At 41.4% G+C, this 23,017-nt stretch overlaps 2 protein-coding genes across 3 annotated transcripts; one reads left to right on the top strand and one right to left on the bottom strand.

Annotated features, from left to right (window-relative positions):
- Positions 1-2,073: 2,073 nt before the first annotated feature.
- ncbp1 (nuclear cap binding protein subunit 1) lies at positions 2,074-16,889 on the bottom strand. 2 transcript variants are annotated; one of them, XM_078169566.1, is made up of 24 exons: positions 16,729-16,889; positions 13,005-13,093; positions 12,798-12,898; positions 12,553-12,709; positions 12,360-12,467; positions 11,889-12,010; positions 11,691-11,760; positions 11,085-11,300; positions 9,472-9,569; positions 9,321-9,384; positions 9,124-9,234; positions 8,975-9,039; positions 8,823-8,885; positions 8,646-8,720; positions 8,420-8,523; positions 7,690-7,812; positions 7,481-7,583; positions 6,185-6,278; positions 5,987-6,090; positions 5,722-5,839; positions 5,469-5,609; positions 2,821-2,934; positions 2,612-2,726; positions 2,473-2,579 (listed from the first exon to the last, which is right to left on the bottom strand). In XM_078169566.1, the coding sequence occupies exons 1-23, from the start codon at positions 16,763-16,765 to the stop codon at positions 2,613-2,615; spliced, it is 2,391 nt and encodes a 796-aa protein (XP_078025692.1). In that variant the 5' UTR covers positions 16,766-16,889; the 3' UTR covers positions 2,473-2,579; position 2,612. The 2 variants fall into 2 exon arrangements, with proteins under 2 accessions (XP_033489430.1, XP_078025692.1); XM_033633539.2 differs by having other exon boundaries at positions 2,074-2,726.
- A 24-nt stretch (positions 16,890-16,913) lies between these two features.
- Positions 16,914-22,243, top strand: tstd2 (thiosulfate sulfurtransferase like domain containing 2). Its single transcript, XM_033633540.2, has 9 exons — positions 16,914-17,298; positions 19,231-19,520; positions 19,630-19,738; positions 19,885-20,004; positions 20,283-20,388; positions 20,607-20,722; positions 21,089-21,247; positions 21,497-21,635; positions 21,756-22,243. The coding sequence occupies exons 1-9, from the start codon at positions 17,167-17,169 to the stop codon at positions 21,986-21,988; spliced, it is 1,404 nt and encodes a 467-aa protein (XP_033489431.2). The 5' UTR covers positions 16,914-17,166; the 3' UTR covers positions 21,989-22,243.
- Positions 22,244-23,017: the final 774 nt, after the last annotated feature.

The raw sequence follows: 23,017 nt of genomic DNA, 5'->3' as shown, positions 1-23,017 counted from the left end.
TGCCATGAAGTCACTGGACTTCAAAATAAAGTGTGTTTTTCACAAACTTAACCCATTCCCGAGTCACTTGCGGTCCATCCAGAATGGACCACAACCCACCAGTTGGGAGCCACTGATCCAACAAGCCATATATCATGTCAAAGATATGTAATGGAAATGTTTCTGTGGTGGCGGACATGTTGGACCATGTGAACACAGTCTCACTCTGTCATTCCTGCAGCCACCTTCTTGAAAAGGTCGGTGATGCCATATTTCAGCACATCCAAAAATCTGTCAATATCCAAGTCTTCGTGATGTTTAAAAGTCGGTGTGTTTTTCCTTGTGAGCTTAAATGTGGCATTTTCTTTTAGGTATGCATCTCTACCACGGCCCAGCAAAGAGGCGGCGTGTAAAAACTTTAACTGAAACATATGTGCCGCACACATGTCTAATCGTGCTCCTAAAACCTGAATAATACTGACATATCTGGTGTTTCTTAATCGTAACATGTTGAATTCGCAGAAAGGTCTAACTCGGAATATCAAAACAGAATATTCTGTTTACATGAAGTCATTTCTTTCCTTTCTAGCAGCTACACTCAGTTAACTGAATAATTTTGTTTTAATATCTGTAGCTGTTGAATGTAGAAGCCAGAAAAGGAGCATAAATCATACACCAAAATAATTTACTTTAGGACAGGGCTATAACAAGTGGCAGTGATCTACTTCCTGGGAGACATGATTCCTTCATCAGCTGGACGAGATCATTTTTAACTAAGTCTCGCTCTGAATGAGAAAGCAAAGACAAACCCAAAACAAGATGCAGCTCATGACTGAGCCTGCTCTGGAACAAGGCACAGTTTCTGTTACAGGAAAAATTTGTACCTGTATATTCTCACAAACTGTCACTGAGGGTTCATCCCTGATGTTTCCTCATCACACAGACTTCTGTTTTGTTGCAACTCAGTGTTCTCGTCTATTTTCTGCCGCTGTGCAGAGACAAACTGCGGACTCTTCCTAAACATTTTCTGCCGTCAGACTCAGCACAGAGCTGCTCAGAATAACTCAACGAACGAGTTTTCTGCAGGTTATTTATAAAACTAAATGTATGGATTTCAGACCTGAGTAAAGTGAAACCAGACTGTTTCCTGTTGAACAAATGTGTCTGAGCGGATAAACCAAACAGGATATCACTGTGTTAACTGAAGTGTCTGTCACAGTGTTGTGATACCCCCAAAAAACAGCTTTTAACCACTTACTAACCACTTTAAATTGTGTTTAAAATAAAAAAAGCTTCCATCTTCAGGACTGCAGACGTAAAACAGTTTTAGTTTTCTAGACGGTTTTGGGTTTTGTGCAATTAAGGGAGCAAATTGAACCCCGATTCTGACAGATGACATGTTTAACTTTGTACTGAATGTCTTTTTGTAACGTCTTCCACTAGTAAAGACCAATAATACGATGTTTTGTATTTTCCAAAGAGGTAATGTGTTAAAGATTTAGATAACAGGAGGACGTGTGTGACTTCACCTCCTGTGTGTTCAGATGTAATCATGTGAACGAAACGTGAACGCATGCACTTGTTTCCTCTCACTGCACTGTTCGTAAAGGCCAAGACTGCAATAATGAGTTTCTGTTTTCTGTTTTAATGCCTTAAAATGTCAATAAAATGTTACCTCTTGTCATGGGACGTTCTTTAAAACAACATTTACACTGTCAACTTGGCTTAAGAATGAGACGTTTATATCTACATACAGAACACGTCCGCTCTTACAGAGTCCATCATGGTAGCTGAGAATAGACAGCTCAAACACTGATAGGGCCATTTGTGTTTTTGGGTGGACCTCTGTAGTTCTCCTACACGCTTGGCACACAGTTCTGCAACCTCACAGCTAGATGCCGTTACATCCTAAACACTGGACCTTTAATGCTTTAATGACTTCAGTTCATGAGTGATGTGACTTCATGTTTATCCATGAACTACTGCACAGCAAAGTACCACCCTTGTGTCTCTCTAATTGTCTCTGTTCCTCTGAGTACTCATCAGAGAGGAAGATGTCTGAGTTGAAGAAAGTGACACAGACGAGCAGGCGGATAAAGACGGATAAAGAGTTTTAATTATTTCCCAATTCCACATAAAACAAATATAAAAAAGTAGAGCGCTCTCTAGATTCATAATCAATCCGAGCCAACCTGAAGCCTCCTCCTCTTCCTCCTCCTCCTCTCCTGTGATCGTTCCTGCAGCTCTCCCCAGACAGTTAAGACAGATTTAAAAAGACCCTTTCATAAGAATACAAGCAGGATGTAAAAAAGAAAAACTGAAACCCGAGCAAAAAAAACAAAACAAAAAAAGGAAACACTACAGCAAATTAATGACGGAGGATTTATCAGACTTCCTACTTCAAAACACGCCCTCAGTCGTGGTCGCACAAACTAACGAGTCGAATGGCACCAAACAACACAAAACTCAATTTTTAAAAAAACAAAGAAACTGTGATGAGGAGATTCTTGATGCAAGAGCTGGTAGTTTCTAATGTGTAGGTACGGTGTGAACACAAGTCCACAATTCATCCTTAGACGTGTGTGTTGGTGTGTGTGTGTGTGTGTGCGCGTGTGTGTGTTGGTGTGTGTGTCTCAGAGCTGGAGGGCGCAGAACTGCTGGTACACGGCCAGGATGTGGTGGTCGAGCTCTGCGGTGAACAGCAGGTTCTCCAGGGTTCCCATGTACTGCTGGATGGTCACATGGTGCTGCACAAGGAGGAGACACATTACATCATTGAGAGAATACACACACTGTGTTACTGCGGACTGGAGTGTGTGTGAGAGTGTGTTAATGTTGTACCATGAGAAAGATCTGCTGCAGCCGCTCGATACAGTTCTTGTACCAGGGCGTGCTGATGTCCACGCTGCCCGTCTCACAGCGAACCAGATGCTCCGTCAACAACATGATGAAACGCTGCCGGACAGAAAAACACAAATACATGTCAAGAACATAAATACAACGATTTGCACAAGTGAATTTCAAGTTAGGTCAATGTATAGACACGATTAGATGTGAATTCCCTCCAGCATTCAAGGAACACATGAATTAAGCGGCACAAATAAAGAGAAAGCGCAATTTCAAGTAATACGCTTATTTGTGAGTTAAAAAATCTGAACATTAAGCGACCAATTCCCGCTGCGAGAGTCAGCCTTGAGATCCTCCGGTGACGTATGACAGGGAGGACATACCAGTGGGAGTTCATCCATTCAGCGATTTTTTTTTAAATGGGTACGACTTGAGTCAACACAAAATATTCTAACGTTCAAACTTGCGTGAATAACGCAACGCAAATATTCAGATTGTGTTTGATGTGAACGCGACATTAACGTTTCCGTCTTATGAGCCTAAATTATAAAGTTAGACTCAGATAATTTTCCTCTCCTCTGTAGTCAGAATATTAGGGAGTCCACCTGGTGGGATAAAGAAATGCGTGGCCATGAATTAAATAATGCACAGAAACAACATCCTTTTCTGTGGCCACGTGTAAAAAGCACGATGTGTAAAAAAACAGTCTCATGAAGTCTTTCATTGGGGGGAATTAATTAAGCAATATTACACAAGAGGGCCTCGTGCTCGTGCCTATGACCGAATCACAGCTGTGATGATGTAAGAGTATAACATCATGAGCTCGAGTGTGATATTGCTTTTATACAACAGTTCAACAGTTAAATAAGCAAGGCTGATTAAGAAATGTTGAGGACAAAATAGATAATTTAAGCATTTTTATTTGTCTTCCGCCAACAAAAATAGTTCCCTCAGGACTCCGCCGTCACCGTTGCTATGTAACGCAGACATGGTGCGCCAGGCACTTACTCTTTATACACATTTATCTGCACGTTTCCATTAATTGTGCAGCCGGTGAAATAAGTCTCTGGTGACTGCATGGTGGACTGTCGCTTCACAGGCACAGCCGACTCTGCCTTCTGATCTGACAGTATGTTGCTTTTCTCCAAGTCATTGAGCTCCGCTGATGAAACACTAGTCTCGCTCACCAGGCCTTTCTCAAGAAAAGAAAGGTCTGGCTGCGCCGACTCTCACTTTGAGATTGGAGAAAAAAATGCCCCGGCTGCTTGTATTTCTTTCAACCAATCACAATCGATCTGGGCGGTGCCACAGCAACGGTGCGCTTGCAAAAATATTGCCGGGGGGAAACAGGTTTTGGTGTAACACGCCCACAAAAATATCGCCTACAGGACGCGAACCATGGCAGAAAAATGTCTACATCCCCGCAAGATCAAACACAGCAAAAGTTGGTAAAGGACGTGTTGAAAACGGTTGAAAACTGCTACACAACCGGAGGTGGTAGGGCGGGACTTCAGCGGGTGGCTCGTTCCGCCCAATGAGAGGCTGATCTATGCAGCGAACTTCCGCCCACTCAGACTAATGGCAAACCTGGATGTGTGCTCAGATGGATTCAGCTTCTCCTCTCCCTCATCTTCCTCTGATGACCATTCATAGTTCAATTCGAAACTTATTTTAGGAAATAAATCCATATTTTTGGCTGTTTGACAGTGGATGAATTAATTAGCCTACAACGCAACTGCTGACCTAACTGACACTAACCGTCAGTTTTGATTTGATTGTTGATTGCAATCAGCTGTGAGGCGGAGTGATACATACACAGTGAAATAACCATGATGTTGTACTCCAATATCGTCACGGTTTTACTGTCTCTCGACCAATCAGATTGCAGGGCCGGAATTAACTGTTGTATAAGTAATTTTGCATAACCACAAGAAAATTGTTCGTCATCTCCGTTTCCTAAACCATTCTTGTTGGCAGGTGTATTATCAGTAGCTTTAGCCATTTGCAAACATCGACACGTTGGAATTTATTTTAATCTAGGAATGAACTACAGTGACATACTTAAGTCACTCCTTCAGTAAAGACACTTAATTCAGCTGCTACAAACTCACAGGCTCAAACAAATATTATGCTGACCTCGAGGACGTTATGGATTTCATCAGGCAGCAGCTGGAAGGACCTGAAGACTTAAGTCAAAACAAATGCTTGAAAATGCTCATTTGTATAAAAGGAAGATGATTTGATTTTTGCAGCTCTGGACCCAAACTCCTGAGCCATGCGTTCTTCCAGGTGACTGAAGCAAAGGCAGTATTTTACAACCTGACTACCTGGCGCCACAGAATTGTTTGTAAGGCAGGGTTCGTGCATCTCCCTTCAAAGATCTAATTTCTATTGAAATTCTAGAAAATCTGAAAAAATAAAATGCAAAATCATGTGCGCTTCTGTCTGGTCTTTGTTGCTGTTCCAAATATTCACACATGGGATCTAATCAGAAAGACCACAGCATTCACTGGATGAACTGACGTCACCTTGTTCAAAAGCACTTTGGTAACATCAACATTTGCTCGACTGCTTTGAAGCTGAGCTGAAAACTTGTAAAATCCTTGTGTCTAAGTTTGGAGTTCCCCGACAGCCTTCAGTACCTGGAAGATGACGAGGAAGAGGTTCTTCTGTTCGCTCTGAGCCGACTCCACCTTCTCCTGTAGCCTCTCGATCTGCTCCTCTAACTGACCCTCCTCATCCTCGCTGTTCTTGTCCATGTCCTCGTCGTCCCCACTGTCCCTCTGTTGGTGAACACACACAAACATTAACCTCTCCTACTTTGACCAATTCAGGTCATTTAACACTCACATCTATTATTGTTATAAGACGTGACGGATAAAGTTATTAAGTTACCCTCTTATGCTGCTGTTTCTCCAGCTTGTCCTTGGCCTCCTCCAGCTCCTGCTGGATCTTCTGCACGTGTTTGTTCATCTTTCGGATGGTCGAGTGCAGAATCTCCCAAACGAAAAGTCTGCATGATGATAAGATAAATAATGTAGACAACAGAGGCTCAGTTTTTACGTCCTGACTGAGTGGACAGAATGAACATGATAAAACCTTCACACTGGGAGAAACATCATCTCATGTGGAGCGCCTCCCTGTGTTTAATGTGTCCCACCTGGTGAACTCATGAGCCATGTCCTGAGAGAAGAGCCAGTTGGCCACAGCAGCACAGTCCACGATCTGCGTCCGAATCATTTTGTCCACCAACACTACGATCATCTGTAACGCAGCAAAAACACACGCTACAAACTGTCAGCTTTTTTTAGGGTTAAACGTCTTCCTGTTCAATTTGTTTATTCTGTATTGTTTGTACCTGCGGGTGATTCCTCCACACTTCATAAACCACCTTGAGGATGTGAAGTTTCCCCTCGTCGGTGTCTGTCAGGGCCTTCAAGATTTCATGGAACCTGGAGCAATCAGATGCAGGTGAGGCCGCAGGACAGATTCATTTAATACAAAACTTAATGGTGGTTATACCATAGACCAGTGATTCCCAACTGGTGGATCGTGGGTCCATTCTGAATGGACCGCAGATGACAAGCGAATGTGTCATGACCAAACTCAAGTATGACACTGAATGTATCAAACTGTGTGGACCTTGCACTAACGACTAAGGAGAAATCTGGACCCCGTGCCTGGACCAGCTGGGAACCACTGCCACAGACTGTATAAATGAAAAGGAAGCAGCCTCCTGGTCAGAAAAGTAAAGCTGATGTGGAAGTGTCTGAAACCTGCATTCTTTCTAATGGCCAGCAGGGGGTGACTCCACTGGTTGCAAAAAGACGTTTGACTGTATAAGTTTCTGAGAAAATGACCCGACTTCTCACTTAATTTTTTTCCTCAGTAAAGTTCATGGTCTCAATCATTAGTTTCACGTCTTCTTCAGTACAGCATGATGTTCACTTTGTAAATTATAGTCCCATTTAGAGTAAAATAGACAATAAAGGAAAGAGTGCTTTAGGACGTGGCTACGACAAGTAGCTACCACAATAACCTGTCTATCACGCTCGAGGTGTAGCAATGCGTTTCCTCCCCAGCTCCACCCTCTCATCCAAATATGGTCACTTCTGGCGCCGAAAACCAGGATAGCCATGGCCAAAATGTCAAACTCGAACCCTTTAAAATGGGAGTCCACAAACCAATGTGTGACGACACGGTGGCTACGTCCACTTCTTTCATACAGTTGATGTGAACTGCTGAATCCTGTTGGGGAACTTAAAACATCTTTGGGTATGCAGGGTGTTTTTTAAGATATTTTTTGGGGGTCTTTTTGGCCTTTACTTGATAGGACAGATATAGGATGAAACAGGGAGAGAAAGTGCGACTGACATGCAGCAAAGAGCCGTGAGGTGGAACTGAACCTGCGGCCGCTGCGGCAAGGACACAGCCTTTGTACATGGGGCACCCCAGCATCACAGGTTGTGAAAAACACTCGGTAAAATCACTTTTTTTTTATCAGGGTTTATTTAGATATTTTCAGCAGTTTTCATTCTATTTTTTAACTGTATTTTATTTAGTGTCTTTCAGTTTGTTGTGTGGGGGTGACAAATTTGAAAACGGATAAAAAGAGAAAGTAAAACGTGTTTAGTCACATGGCGGATGAACTTACTTGCCAAGAGCACTGAAGGAGTGGCTGAAGGATTTGGCTGCCAGGTGGAGCAGCGTCTGCAGGAACACGTCGATCTTCAGAGGGTTGAAGCTCTCGCCCTCGTCTGGAAGAAGAGAAAGGAATGTAAAGACTTTTTGTCCTCCAAAGAAGAACTGCTGCAGAGTGCAGAAGAAAACATAAAAACGGCCTCAAATAAGAAGGAAACTCACCATCATCATCTTCTTGGTTGGGGTTGGGCACTTCTTTGAGGATGGCCAAGATCTCTTCGTTGGACGCTCGGTTCTTGATGGCGTTTCCGACAATGATGGTTGCTGCATAACCCGGTAACGAAGCTGTGAGACAAGAGAGACATGCTGTTAGGGATTCATGTCTGAATTTGTTTGACAGTTAAAAATAGATCTGTGGAACCGGTCGAGGCTGACAGAGGAACATAAATAAATATTTCAGTCAAACTGTGCTCGCGACATGAAAATTCAGTTCAGTTGAGGGTTCAGCAGATTATTACTGAAGCTCATTCTGCCAGGAAAAGAAAAAATATGATGAGAACTTCCCCTTGTAATGAATAATATATATATAAAGATTCTGTAAGTCAATGTAATGAAAAATAAGTTAGTATCTACCAACTCATTATTTTGACACCGTTTCTCATTATTTTTTAAATATTAAGTCATTATTTTGGGAGTTTCTCAATATGCTGAGTCATTAAAGAAGACAAAGTTTCTGATTACTTTGAGATACCAAGATACCAAGTCATTGTTTTGAGATACTGACTATTGTGAGGAAGTTTCTCATTATAATGTCTCATTGGTTCACACTACACAACATTTTTGCTTGTTCTGACAGTCACTACGTCAAATCAGGTGATTGTGGAGTCATAAAATCGTGCCGTGACTTTGCCGACAGATTTAAAAGTCAACAAAAAAACATAAGTGTTCTTACAGGCGCTCTCATCTTCGTATTTGTACAAAAAGATGGGTTCGGCTGGGATCAGCGCTGAGAAGGTCGCAGGGACGATGTCCACTATCCGCTGATGGTATGAGAGTCTGCCGAGATGAGAACAGACGATAAAGATGAGTAAATTAACTTCAGCTTAGTGAAAAGGAAGAACATTTTACATTTAAGGCATTTAAACTTACTAAAACAAATGTGACTAATGCGTTCATACCTCATGCACTTCTCCAGAACCTCTTTGACAAACTTTGGCTTGGGCTTCTCTAGATCCACGGTCAAGCAGTCAGACCTTCAGAGAGAACAAAACTGTCACCTGTGACGTCCGTTTCTAATTTAAAACAATAAATATCTGCTGTGAAAAGCTCACTGTGTCCGTCACAGAATCACTCACCAGTCATCCCAGCTCCATCTAAACTGGAAGTTGCTCAAATGATGAGAAAACCAGTTGATTAGTCTGGAAATAAAAAAAGAAATGGATGAGTTCTAAATCAGACAGGAAGTATGACAGTTGTGTTTTTCTCTTGTCATGAGCGGTTTGATTACCTGTCTATGCAGGTGGTGTTCATGGTGTCCAGTCTCATGTACAGCATCTCTGTGGCTTGGGCCAACTAACAGGCAGCGTTAAGGAAAAGTCTCTTTAAAGTGAAGGCGACATTAATTTAAACTGCAGAGACAAAAACAATCAAGGATACGACTTGTGGCAACGATCCCGGCTGCAGTTTGCAGAGTTCGATGAGCAGTGTGGTGTACATGACGTCGATGTGAGGCGGACAGGGCAGCTGGAAGAGTTCTCCAAAGATCACCTGGAAAAAACAAAATCAATATTTTAAATCAGCCTTTAATTCTTCTCTCATTTCTCAGTGTGTTTGTCAAAAGACAGTGAGTTTACCTCCACGATGTGATAGTTGAGTGGGATCTTATTTTTCCCTGGATAGCTGAGCAACTGGGCAGCGCTAAAGGGTAAAAAACAGAGGACATTTCAGTCTGTGTTCAACGTGCCGATTCAGACAGACAGAAAAGTGCTGAAGCGTGTTACCCACCATGTTTTCCTCTCTCTCCAGTGAGTCTTGATGATACAGTGCAGGTTTTCTTCTATGACAAATCTCTCCACAGAATGGCTGCCAGGCATAACGGGACCCTGAGGATCAAGAGGACAGAGTTTGTAGACTCAAAGGCGTCCCATTAAGTTCACATCCTTTTTAAAGAATTACGAAATAACAGTGATGTTGACCAGTCTGTCTCCGCTGTCAGCTCAGAGTTAACCCTATGGGCCCGAACGACGCATAGTGCGTCCAAATTCACACCTGTTCTTCTCTGTTGATTTTCTCCGCGACCGTGCGTCATAGCACATAGAAGCCACATATCACGTGAAACACCGGAATTGTAGCTTTCCGACAAGGCCAAGCAATTGTCGGTAATCCAATGTTTTCATAGCGAAAAAAAATGATAAAGTTACACTAAAATTATGTATAACAGAGCTTTCATACAGCTCTGCACACACATTACTCTTGGATGGATTACTCGCGAATGCAGGCTCGCACAGAAATGCCACGCATATCATATGAAAGCACAGGAGCAGAGCTTTCCACTGATGCCACACACATCATGTCATCCCATCATGCTATAAATCCAGATTAATTGTCTACAAAATAAAAACCTGACGACTTTCTTTACAATCCATTATACAGATCTTGTTATCAGTCACTTCATATAGTGAGGAATATCGTATCTTACCACGTCTTAGGCTTGCGTGTGTTTCTCCCTGTCTATCCACATTTGTAGTCCGGCTTTCAAGATGCAAATATCTCCATATTGTCCAGTTGACACTCCATCAAACTTTGTATGACAAGACCAGCCACTTCACCTTTGCACACCCAGACAACTGCAGCCTAATTATGCATGCTGACAGGGCCGTAGTCACCATATACATTGAGGGGGACATGTGTTCCCCCCCCAGTGCCCAAAATGTCTCCCCAATATATAACTGAAACTGAAAAACAACGACAAACTTTGTTTACTGCAAACAAAGTGGCAAATATTATCTTGGAGGACATCATTGCACTTGGTTGACTATTTTTCTATGATCTTAGATGTAAATATTGCATGTTTCTTTCAGATAAAACACATTTTTGACTTGTGAATGAGTCAATGGAATTTCTTGCAATAATGAAAAAATACTGGCAATCATGTCCGCCTGGCACAAACCACATGTTTTGGACAGCTGTGAAGTGACAGAATGTCCCAGCATCATGGTTCTTATATTGCCAGATTCCAGAGAGTCTCCCCTCTTCATATATGGCAGAATATGTCAACTTCCAACTTGCTATGGTGAGATACATGTAAAAATGTAAGAATTTAGTCACACGGATTTGTTTTTTTCATTGATATAAAAATTAATATAAAATACAGGCACATAGAAGGACATGGAATTATGGCAAATCTGGTTAGCCCAGATTGTCCTGGAAAAAAAAAACAAGATATAGCATGTGTATGTAGCCTTTATAATGACTGTGATATGAGCTTAGAAGTAAAGGCAGTAAAAATACCCCAAAAACGCCTAGGGCCCATAGGGTTAACAGGTTACAATGAGTCCATAAAATCCATTAATGTCTACAACACCAGAGGGCAAACAGAAACACATTGTGTAGCGTACCTCTGGGGCATCGGTGTAGTCGAACATGCGGAAGACGACCCGTGGCATGGGGTACTGGGCGTCGGGCATGTGGCCTGGCGGGGTGAAGGGGGGCAGGTTGTGTTGCAGGGCCTCACACAGCACGCTGTCGAAGGCGATGTACGGACGAAGGATGTGACGCTCCTGCCAGCGGTCTTTCTTTAGCTTCTGAATCTGGGCCCAGAGGCAGTCCAGGTACTGAGGGAAGGAGAAGAGGAGGAGAAATCTTAACTGCAACCTATAGCCCGGTATTATAATAATAATAATACATTTTACGATGCATGATGATTTATGATTAATTTAGAAAATACTGGGCAAATGAATCCACAAAGAAAATAATCGTTAGTTGGTACTAACAGGATATAAGGTTGGTTAGAAGAGAGAAACACAGACAGCATCTCACTAAGATGGCTGTATATTCTATGTGGGCAAAAATCTCTTCCACCGATTCTTCGAGCTTGAAGAGACAATCACTGACACTGATATGTTCTGAGAACTGCTCTTCAACAGCATCATGGGAATGTGATCCACAGTAGTTATTTTCTAAACTATAAAAAGGGAAATGTAGTTCTATCATCCGTCTCTCACCTCCTCTTGTGGGTGGGGCTTCTCCGCTGTCCACACCTGCAGCATGGGAACGTGCGTCTTCACTCGCCCCCTGGAAGTGACAGAAGTGTGACTTTAAGGACGAGCTGACTGATGCAAGAATAAGTTGAAATGGGACAACAAAAAATAAAAGTCAAATAACTAAGAAGAATGAGTGAGAAAACACGGCAGACATCGTACTTGAGGTAGCCTTCGATCTGGCTGAGAAGTCGGTCCATCTCAACGTCCTTCTTTTCGTAAAGCTCCTTACCGACCCAGGGCAGACAGGACAGCACCACATACACAAACCAGTCTGACCGAACCTGAGGACGCAAACAAGACCACTTAAATCACATACACCTCATTTCAACCCAACTCTAAACCCCCAACTCTAAATATACGGAGTTTAACTGTTAATTTGTAACTCTGTAGTGAACATTTAGGAGGAGTAAAAATATGTGTGATGAAAATAGCCTCAAAATATTTCAGTATATAAGTTGTAGTTGCACTTTATGTTTATATTCATAATTTTACTCTCTTTAACCTCCAGCTCACCTCAATCCTTCACTGCTGCCATGATCGAATTTACAGTTAATAAGTTAAGTAATAAAGGAATTGATGAACTTAAGTGTGGTCAACAACCTAGCATTGTCACCTCAACCTTCTACCCACCTGTGGTACATCTTCCTCCTGAGTAACACTGACAAAGTTTTCGAACATGGCCACCATAGAAGGAGCAGCGATCACATGGCAGTTGACCAAATCAGACAGAAAACGCACCTGAAAAAGACATGATATCATTAATAATAATTTTAAAAAAAGTCTAAGCATCAATTTAGGTGCTTATGATAAAAACTCAGCTTACCAAATAAACGGCTTCATTGTACAAGTTGTTTTTCAGTGTCTCCTTGAGTTGTCTGATCATGGCCTCCACAAACTCGCCCCCAAAGTTGTAGTTCCTGGCGTTCAAGAGGCCGACTAAAGTCGTGTACACAGTCAGCTTCTCAGGTAGGAGGCGAGCGCTGTCAACAAAAGACAACTCAGTGAAAAACGACCACGCAAACACTGCTCGTTTCAGCAGTCAGAGGGTGAGAACTGGTATGAACTTACACTGCACATAAAATGCGCAGGATTTTGTTTTTGTAGTTTGGAAGGTCGGCCTCCAACACGCCTGCGAGGCCCTCCAGGTTGCTCTCCAGAGATGACGTACTCTGTAAGGAAAGAAAATTAGAGAATTTAGTGTGTTACATTCAATGGCTTCAATGATTTGGCTCAGAGTGAGACAGACCAGAACACAGAGGATGTTAGACTTGTTACCTTCTCCCCCACTCGACATATCAGTGACTCCAGCCGGTCTTCGATTTCAATTGGCTCTGACGTTCTCCTCCTTTTATGTGCCTGACCTCCTGGAAGGGTAATGGGGAAACAAAATAATCACAGACTGAGCAGAGTGGGAAACAAAAGCTGAGAGAATAACTCAAGGGCAGCCATGATGGGAAAATCCACCCTAAGACAGAATTAACACTTTGTCATTTATAAATAGGCTCTCTGTATAGGGGCACTTTAACAAACATATACATGAAGAGCTTAACAAAGACTTAAAAACATTGTCATGGGGATTACCTATTAGCTCAATATTATGTACAAGAAGATGATGTTAAGTTTGGGGAAATGTGTGATTAAGTCTTTTTGGAGCTTGACCAATAAAAGGTACAAAAATCTGAGCGTCTCTGCATTTATTGCATCAGTTAGACTACCGTTTGTTTTTTCATCTGTCTCTTGCGAGTCATCAAATTTCTGAAAGTGTGCTGCGAAATAGCTTAAATGGGTACCAACTCTTTGAACTGAATAGCAGAGAGAATCAGTGTGGTGACAATGCCACTTCAGTGCATCTTCTTGAGAAGCTGCACAGACAGTGAAAAGTGAAACAATTCATGGGACACTTTGGTCAAGATGATTTTACTGTGGTCATTTACAGCTTATGTGTGTGTGTGTGTGTGTGTGTGATGCATTTTAGCAACCCATGGACATTATTTAAGAGTTACTGGACTCTGATCTTTTGAGATACGTTTCTTTCCAACCCAGCTGACTCTCCTGTAGGAAAAATTGTTTCTCATGACATCCCCAAAATAGTAACAAAGCCATACGTGCCCTATTTGATGTTGTCTCTATTCCATATGTCAAAGCATGCTGAAGTGGGTTTGTACATGATATATGTTGGAAGATGGTCTGGATGCTTCCTCACAGAGAAGGTTAAGAAGGTGCTGAAATTTATCTAATAATCCTTTCCCTGACAATCACTACATGTAGAAATTAAAAAAAAAAAGACACAAAGACAAATTGTTCTTTCTGTTATGAATATTCAGAAATAGCTTTACAAATATTTTGGCATCATTCTAATATCAAAACTTCTGGCAGGACCATTGATCGAATCTTCAAAGCCTTTACAGTATTATGGGAAAATGTAGCATTTGATTTCTTCAAAGACCCAAGAAAAGACAAATATTTTTTGTAAGAAAAGTAGGGATGCATGATAGTATCAGCACATCATCGATATTGGCCAGTAGAGGCCTTTTCTTATTTTGTACAATGAATGAATATTACAGACATTGAAAAGTCTTGTATTTCATGTCTCCATCTGCAGGGGCCTGTATCACGAAGCGAGATCAACCTTTCCTGGGTTACCCAGACCTATCCTGGGTTGACTAACCCTAACAGTGGCAATCAGGATAATCGGTATCACGACGCTGGATATCAACTCGGTAATTCAACCCAGGGTTGCTTTATCAAGAGCCGTGAACGCGCACGCAGCGGACCAATCACAATCATGAGAGAAGCGCAGCGTCACTGAGCGTCCTCACAGAGCGCCGTATGTGAGGGGAAAAAGTATTTCTCATGTGAGGATCAGAGATTAATTCTACTAAAATATGAGGAGGAGAAAAGCAACATTAGAGAAAAGGCCAACACCGTGGCAGCTGCAGGAGGAGGAAACATGCGTGGCAACGCATAACGGGATGAATAATGTTTAGTTTTAGTTTAGATTAGTTTATTTACACATAATGTTAAAAACAGACAGTATAAAATTTACAAGATTAAAAAAAGAAAAGTGCCGGAGAGGTTAGAAGCCACTAAAAGCTTATCAAAGAAATTCCCCTGTCAAAACATCAATGAAATCACATAATAGAGAAGAAAAAACGGGTGAGGAAAGAAGAAATAGAGGAGGAGAGAGGGAAAAATCAAGACAAAACAAGGTAGCAAATAAAATGATGTGTAGGTTAAATTACTCATCACTGGTTCAAGTAGCTACAGTACCTGTACTTGTACATCTGACACTGATCACACCCCTGAATCCCATGAAATCAATGCTGCGCAGATGAATTGCGTGTATTACAATTATCGTCTAACATCATTGCGTCTGATAAATCGGTCTTCTTTGTCATAACGTTATATATGCTACAATAAAGCTTAAAGCTGACGTCACAGTTAAATCATACCAACGCCAAACTGATGGTGTTAGAAATAAACAGCTGCGCAAAAATATACCTAGTGTCCCTCTTTAAAAAACAAGAAGGAAAATCCCTCAAACACCATGAGGTGTAGACATGATAGGCTACTTTCCACACTTCCAGAAGCAAAGCTGTCAGTTAGGCCCATTATCTTTAACAGGGATCATTTCCTCCAACAAAACAAAATGTTGGCACTAATTAATGGTGCTATTAAGTGTCCGCAAATTATCAGTTTCTTTCTTATGACATTTCGACTTCTTTCCACTCCTTTTTGAACAATCTTTTCATTGTCTGTTGTTGTTGCTTTCTTTTCTTTTTTAATGTTCAAAATAAACTTTCAAATCAAAATCAATCAAATGAATTAAACTTCCCGTCATGACTGGGCTGCATTTCTGTCAGCGGAGTCATTTTTTTTCCGAACAGCTGATTGGCCAGTGGGTGGTGCTTTTTATAGGATCAGGTGATTCAACCCTGAACTTACCCTGCTCCGGAGCAGGATAGCCGTTCAGAATAAGTTACCATGGCGATCTACCCAGATAAGAACTGAACCGGCTTCGTGAGACCGAAAACCCAGGGTTAACCCTGAAGTTACCTCGCTAAGACATTAATCCTGCTTCGTGATACAGGCCCCTGGTGGACCATCAGGATATGTGCATGCATGATATGATGTTAATTCCACTACAGAAGAGACTTGATGATCACCAAAATTAGGTAGCAAAAAAGTGGATATATTGATATTGGTATGGGTCAAATGACTTGTTACATGCTGGCATATATGACATGAAAATCCAATATCATGCATCCCTACTTAGAGTGATAATGATTTTGCATTACTTTTAATTCATACAAGAAAGTTTTACAATCAAGAGCAATGTGTGAAACTACTTTCTACTTCAACTAACAAAAGGCTGTTGAGCTTTGCAATATTTCTATGTGGTGTGATACACCCTTGGCTCTTCTGTTAATGCTCTATTTGTTTACTGAGTTTGAGTAACGACTGTTTAATTAAATGACAACAAGAACATCTGTTTTGGGATGGACTGTCCTTCTGCTAATCAAGGAGTAATAGTTTTAAGCAGCCCTACATCAGTACGTCACAGATACCCTTATGGAGGACTCAAAAATAGCATCAGTGCATTTTATAAAAACTACTTTCACTGAGGTATTTTTTAAATTATTTACAACACTCAGTTGCCGCCCCCATATTAATCAACCATACTGGGTAACAGCAGTTAGCTCAGATGCTAAAGGTTAGCGCGTACCGGTTAAATCCTCCGGTACCGTTACTAGAACAGTTTGTTCAATCTTCCCGCATTTAAGCAGCGACCGAGAAACCAAATATGACCAAATGCTTTCCATTTCTTTAGTTCACGTCGACACGACCAAAACCTGGCCTCGTAGAAAAAAAAATCATCAATCAGCATGAGGGTGCGCGCACCATGCAAAAGATTAACATTACCAGCTAACTTTGGCTAGCCACCGCTCGTTAGCCTAACGTCTCAATTAGCTGTAATTCACATGTAACGTCCACTAACCGTCACTCTCTCCGTCGCTGTGTCGTCTCCTGGACATCTTGTCACTAATTAGCCGAGAAAGTGAATATGAAACAAAATAAGTCGGCTAAACAAGCTTCTAGATTATTCAGCCTGGCCGCTAGGGCAGAAAAATAATAGCGGTCTGATTCAAGGGAGGCACATCCGGGTTAACCGGAAGGTGCGCCGTCCTTTTTTGTCCGGTATTCGCTGCCTGGGTCCTGCTACACGTTTGTTGGCAGCTGAATATATAAAATGAATATATTATCATGTTTAAGACTTTATATTTAATGTTTGATAATATTATGTCAGCATCGACTGTCCCGGCGATTTATTATTCCTACATGTTCAGACTACAAAGCGGAAGTAGCTTCTACTAACTTAGCTAAAGACTGTTTCCTACCTAACTACTTTAGTATTTTAAAAGATCTTTGTAAAAACATGGCAGCGGATGAAACAGTTTGCTCAGAGTTCATAGACTGGGAAGTTGATGCTTCGACGTGTAATGGACTGAAACAGGAAAAACAACTGTCTGCCTCACAAAGAAGGTGCTACAGCCTCTGCAGGAGGAAGGTGAGAAACCACCAGTGTCTGTCAAAATAACATCTAAGTCTCTAAAACATGCCTTAAATACAGATAAATTGTACAAATAGCAATTTTAAAATCTAGCTAGACCGATATATCAGCTGGGTCGATATATCAACAGTAGGCTTTGGCGGCATGTATTTTTACATGCTTTAATATATGGTATATGGTGGCATTAGTGTGGTTAATACAGGGTTCAGCAACCTTATCTATCAAAAGAGCCATTTTTCTGCCTGGAGCCACAAAACATATTTGAGCCTTAATGTAACACTGTATAAAGTCTAAATCAGCCTATCGACATTAAAAATAGGTCTACATGAGCATTCAAAAATATGTTTAACCGCAAAATGGCTCCTCTGCAGTGGGCAGAGTTTATGATTATTTGGTAGTTTAACATTGCAGAATTGGTTGTGAAAGCAAACAAATCTGTCCATGCACTATTAAATTCTATATTTTCCTCTGAGACTTTTACTTGAATGGATTTAGAATCCATTGCAAGCCTATATCGGGAGGCTCAAGAGTAGCCACCATTGTTGAGGTTTGGCAAAAATTAGAGGAAAAGGTGCTGTAGACGTATGATGCACATTTTAGTTGAAGAAATGTTAACCTTTTTTTTTTAAATTCAGTGCACAGGCTACGAATTGTTACAACTGGAGAATGTAAGAATCTCTTTAGGCCTCCAACAATGATAAATAACAGTGGAAATGTAAAAAAACAAAAAAAACCTTATTTAATTTCATGTCATATTTTTTGTTGAAGCCACAGAGAGCCACTGGAGAGGGCTAAAGAGGCACAGGTTGCCTACCCCAGGGCTGATACAACTTTACACCTTCTGGATTAAAGTTTCTCTTTTTCACCGAACTAAGACTAGCTTCACTGCCCTGTTAACTCATGGCAAAACACATTTTATTTACACTCAAAAGAAGCACAGTAAAACTCAGCAAAATTATCTTGGTTAGTCTTGTTAGTCGTCCAGTTAGTTAGTCCAATGTTCCAACAATTCCCACCTCTGGTTTGGTCAAAATAAACCTTTAATTCACTGAGTTAGTTGTGAAATATGCTGTTTTCCCTGCAGTCTTGCTGCTGTTGCAGGTACCATACACAGTGCCACCTGCTGCTCAGTAAGCAGTCAATTTAGGGTTCAGTATTTTGCTCAAGGACGCTTTGCCATGCGGGCCGGAGGAGCCCGGGATCGAACCACCCATCTTCAGATTAGCTGACTACTCTACCTGTGAGCCACAGCCACCCCATTATACTAATACAACGAAGAAATAATCCTTAAGAAGGGAAACAATGAAGAGAGGGAGAAAAAGAATATAACAAAGAAGTAAACTTTAAGGTATTGGCAATGATTTTTTGGTTTAAATAATAAAATCTGTGGATATATTGTCAGATTAAAAAAAACTCAGATATCACTACTTTGTTGTCAGAAATTCAGCATGGGTCGTGCTGCATTAGAAAACCTAATGACCTATACTGGAGCCTGTTAGTTTATATCTCAGCTCTGTGGTTTCCAACCTGGAAGTCAGGACTCACCAGTGGGGTCACAAGATGAATCTAAGGGATTCTAAGATGATAACTGGATAATAAACAAGAAAAATAAATTATGTCACTGAAAATTCTGTTCATTTTTACTCTGCAAGTTACTATCTAGTCTCATCTCCTAAATTATCTCCTGTTTCTATGAAGAATATTAAAGGTTAACATCACTTTTTGACTGAACTGGTCTGAACTCATAGACGTGTAACCTTTAATAAGTAGACATCGCTCTTTGTTAGGGGCCACAAACAAAACAGGTTGGGAACTATGGTAAAGTCTGCTGTTTCCACTGTTAAACACATTTGACAGTATAGTTAATATTTTAAAAACAGATTTGACATTGCCACATTGAAAGCATATCCTGCTTTTCTTTCTCTTCAGTCATTTGCTGCCTTTGTTGCGTCCAAGAGGGACAGCAGTCAGGAGGAAGGAAGCTCATCTTGGTGCTGCTGCAGCCAGACTTTCAGTGAACACTCTGCCATCCACAAACACGTGGCCAGGACTCATGATACTGAAATACAGCAGCTCACACAGGCCACGTATGAGTGTTTGTTAATCCAGCTGGAAGAGGAACCTGAAACACAGCAGCCGGACGAGCACGAGGCCGAGCCGGTGGACATTTCTGCGTGGATACCTGACACTAGTCACATCTCTGAGGAGCGGCTTCAGAAGTACTGGTCAAATTTTGATTCTCCTGCCTGGGTTTAGTTGTCATGCTGTACTTGTCCTTCTACATTTTAAATCGTTACTGATTTCTCTCACTGTAATTCTTCTCTTCAGGGGTCCAGGCAAGGTTCTGCTCTATTATCACTACTGTCAGGTGAAGGATCCACATGTCATCTGTGCCTGGCAGAAAGCTTTGTGTGAGAAGCTCCACTTAACTGGCAAGGTGAATAAATTCTCTTATCCTGCCTCCAGCTGAGAGACTGAAGAATGTTGAGACCTTGAAACATGTTTCTGTTACTGCAAAAAAAGAACAAACATTTGATTCAATTTACCCATCTTCTGTAAATATATCATGATCATCTTTTTCAGGTGAGGGTGGCGACTGAAGGCATCAATGGGACAGTTGGTGGCACCAACACGGCCACTGACATTTACATCGACGCTATGTGTTCACACCCTCTCTTCAAGATGGAGAAGGAGGATTTTAAGGTCCGACTCCAATGAAAAACTCATGCCGGGTGATAGAATTTAAAGATATGCCTTTTGTTTAAGAGATATATACTACGTAATGTTTATGCATGAATATGAACTCAGTTTTGTGTCACACTGGTTGGCCACAGCTGAGCTTTGAAGGGATAGTTTAGGGGGTTTTTTTTATGTGGTGTTGTATGACCTCCCCCCAGTTGAAAATGGGTGGATAGGTAAATCATATTAATAATAGTTCTTTGTAGTTACTGGTGTGTTTGTCTCTGTCTGTGTGTGTTCAGACAAGTGATGGTGGTGCAGCGTGTTTTAAAGACCTGAGGGTCGGCGTCTATAAAGAAATCGTCCCAATGGGAATGGATCCTGACGTTGTTTCCTACCAGCTGGCAGGTACAGTTTGTGTAAACATTAATACTGTTGCAATAGTGCAAAAAATCATGCCACCATTACCAGTGATACTAATGCCTTTAACTTTATTATTTTCACTTTGTTGTATTCTTTATATACGTGTTGTTCGGGTGTTTTTACGCTGCTACTTTCTGTAAGAAGTTCTGCTTTGTAACATTTTGTGGTTGTCATGTTAGTTCCAAATTTGTCTCACCTCTCAGGAGTTCATTTGGAACCGGAGGAGTTTCATAAAGAAGTTGAGGCTCTGTTGGCTAAAGGGGACTTGTGCACTGACACCATCCTCCTGGACTGCCGCAACTTTTATGAGAGTAAGATTGTAAGTATTATATCTGTTTTCCTTCACATGGTTTGACTTGGACAGATTCTACAAGCTGTATGTATGTTAAATTTCATCTTTTATGGGTCATTCCATACCGACTCACCCAGGACCCCAGTGTACATGGATTGTCTTGAAAAAATGAATGTAGAATAGAATAGATGAACTTTAATTTCTGTGCCAACAGTGACAGAAATTCTCCTTTTGAGATGCTGATTTACAATGATATTCAGTGTTGTTCTGCTGAAATAGATGCTTAAAATCCCTGTAAGAATGGCAGGAAAACATTCTCATAATCAAACAAGACAAAGCTCGGCTGCAGTGTTTGGCTGTCATTCTGAATCATGATTGTTTTATTCCCTCCAGGGGCAGTTTACTCAGTGTCTGGCCCCGAGCATCCGCAAGTTCAGCTACTTCCCGGCCTACGTCGACCAGAACCTCGAACTGTTCAGAGACAAGAAGGTCTTGATGTACTGCACAGGAGGGATCCGCTGCGAGCGCGGCTCTGCGTACCTCCGCTCCAAAGTAAGATAAATCTTTCTAAATGTGAAGCACCTCATGGGACCAGCTGGTTGTGCAGTGACTCACATTTTGTAGGCTGCTGGTTTTCCACCAGGGGGAGCTGTTGGGCCATCGTCTGCTTGTGTCCTCAGACCAGCTGTTGAAGAAAACATAACTTTTGAGCTGTAGTTGAGATACTCAGCCCCACATTGACACGTTGCTTGCAACATTTGCAACCTACAGTGCCTTTTTTGTTTACATGTTTACCTGCAGGAAGTGTGTAAGGAAGTTTACCAGCTGAAAGGTGGAATCCACAAGTATCTGGAGCAGTTCCCAGAGGGTTTCTATCGAGGGAAGCTTTTTGTGTTTGATGAACGCTACGCCATCTCCTCCAACAGTGACATCATCTCAGGTTAGTGTGTGCAGTTGTTAACAGTATCATAAAACATTACTGCACAGTAGCACTTTGTTTGACTTTGTTGTCTGTATTTAAAGTTATGTCACACTTGAGTCGTTCTTTGTCCTCGTTCAGACTGCAGGTACTGCGGCAGTCCCTGGGACCAGTACAAACTCTGTTCCACCAACTTCTGCTGTCAGCTGGTTCTGTCCTGTCCTGACTGCCGGCAGGGCGGACACACCGCCTGCTGCCCCACCTGCCAAACCAAAGGACAGACTCAGAGCAAGGAGTCCCCCGCTGTTCCCCCGCATCACAAAGAGGAGTGTGAGTGCACTGATGGACGTCCCAGAATCCCTCAGGATGTGTAGCGATACAGAGGTTACGACTGCAGGGGACATTAACCAGATTGTGCAACTACAACAAGTGGAAGGTGCCTGGTATATTTTAAAGTTGTGATTTTTTTTTTATATAAATTTTGGGAATTAAGTCAGATTACTTTATGTAAGGAGTTTTATTGATCTGTGAATTTGATATTAGACGATAAAACTGTTCATATTTTATTGAGAAAATGTCAGAATACATATGAGGAATCTGTAAGTTTTAAAACATGACTTTTGTGAAACTGGAATGCGTTGTGTTTTTGTACAAAAGGGATTTATCTTTTTTTCCCCCAATCAGTGGTTTGACAATTATTTATGTTAATTACATGTTTTTAAATGTTAAGGTCTCACACACAGTTTAAAATGTAAGTAATTTTCGTCATGCTGCATAAAAAAAGTGTCGATAAAAATATGCAGAACTTACAGCCATTATTTTGTGCCTTACTCTGTATGAGTATGAGTAATTTCCTGTCAGTATGAAACCATGCAAAAGACTGCTACACCAGTAATCAGGTGGAGAGTGAAATCTTAATTTCATCAGTTCTCAGCATGAAGGATTTTAATCCCTGAGTCTTTATAAAATAAACATACAGTTGAATCAGTTTACTTTTGATTCATATAAATATCACACATGACTTTTCAGTTGTTAATATAAAATAGCTGGTAGCAAAGAGACAGCAGTTGTAGTAGCGCTGATAATTTCTAGCACTTGGGTCGTGGGTCCATTCAGAGTGGACCACACATTACTCACAATCGTGTCAAGTTTCTAAAAAAAAAAAAAACACACACACACACACTTTATTTTTATGTACAGTAGATTTCCAGCACAGAGCTTTTACTTTGAAGTGTGGTTTTCTTCTGTGGAGTGAGTGACTTACAGTCAGCTACAGAACAGAGACAGCAAACTAGCTCAACGACACGACCAAAGGCAAGTATGGCGCTGAATGTATTAAACTGTGTGGACCTCGAACTAATGACTCAGGAGAAATCTGGACCCTGTGACTGGACCAGTTGGGA

Source organism: Epinephelus lanceolatus, chromosome 7, assembly GCF_041903045.1.
Source record: "Epinephelus lanceolatus isolate andai-2023 chromosome 7, ASM4190304v1, whole genome shotgun sequence".
Classification (NCBI taxonomy): domain Eukaryota; kingdom Metazoa; phylum Chordata; class Actinopteri; order Perciformes; family Serranidae; genus Epinephelus; species Epinephelus lanceolatus.
The sequence above is the reverse complement of the archived record's forward strand: the minus strand, read 5'-3'. Positions and strand labels throughout refer to the sequence as shown.

Bases quoted from the DNA above. Each gene is read 5' to 3' on its own strand.
- ncbp1 (XM_033633539.2), bottom strand. From the start codon at position 16,765: ATGTCCAGGAGACGACACAGCGACGGAGAGAGTGACG. The intron at 9,570-11,084 runs GTACGCTACACA...CTTGATCCTCAG, and splicing joins ACTACACCGATGCCCCAGAG to GGTCCCGTTATGCCTGGCAG. The intron at 8,886-8,974 runs GTAATCAAACCG...TTTTATTTCCAG, and splicing joins AACACCACCTGCATAGACAG to ACTAATCAACTGGTTTTCTC.
- tstd2 (XM_033633540.2), top strand. From the start codon at position 17,167: ATGGCAGCGGATGAAACAGTTTGCTCAGAGTTCATAGACTGGGAAGTT. The intron at 17,299-19,230 runs GTGAGAAACCAC...CTTTCTCTTCAG, and splicing joins ACAGCCTCTGCAGGAGGAAG to TCATTTGCTGCCTTTGTTGC. The intron at 21,636-21,755 runs GTTAGTGTGTGC...GTCCTCGTTCAG, and splicing joins CAACAGTGACATCATCTCAG to ACTGCAGGTACTGCGGCAGT.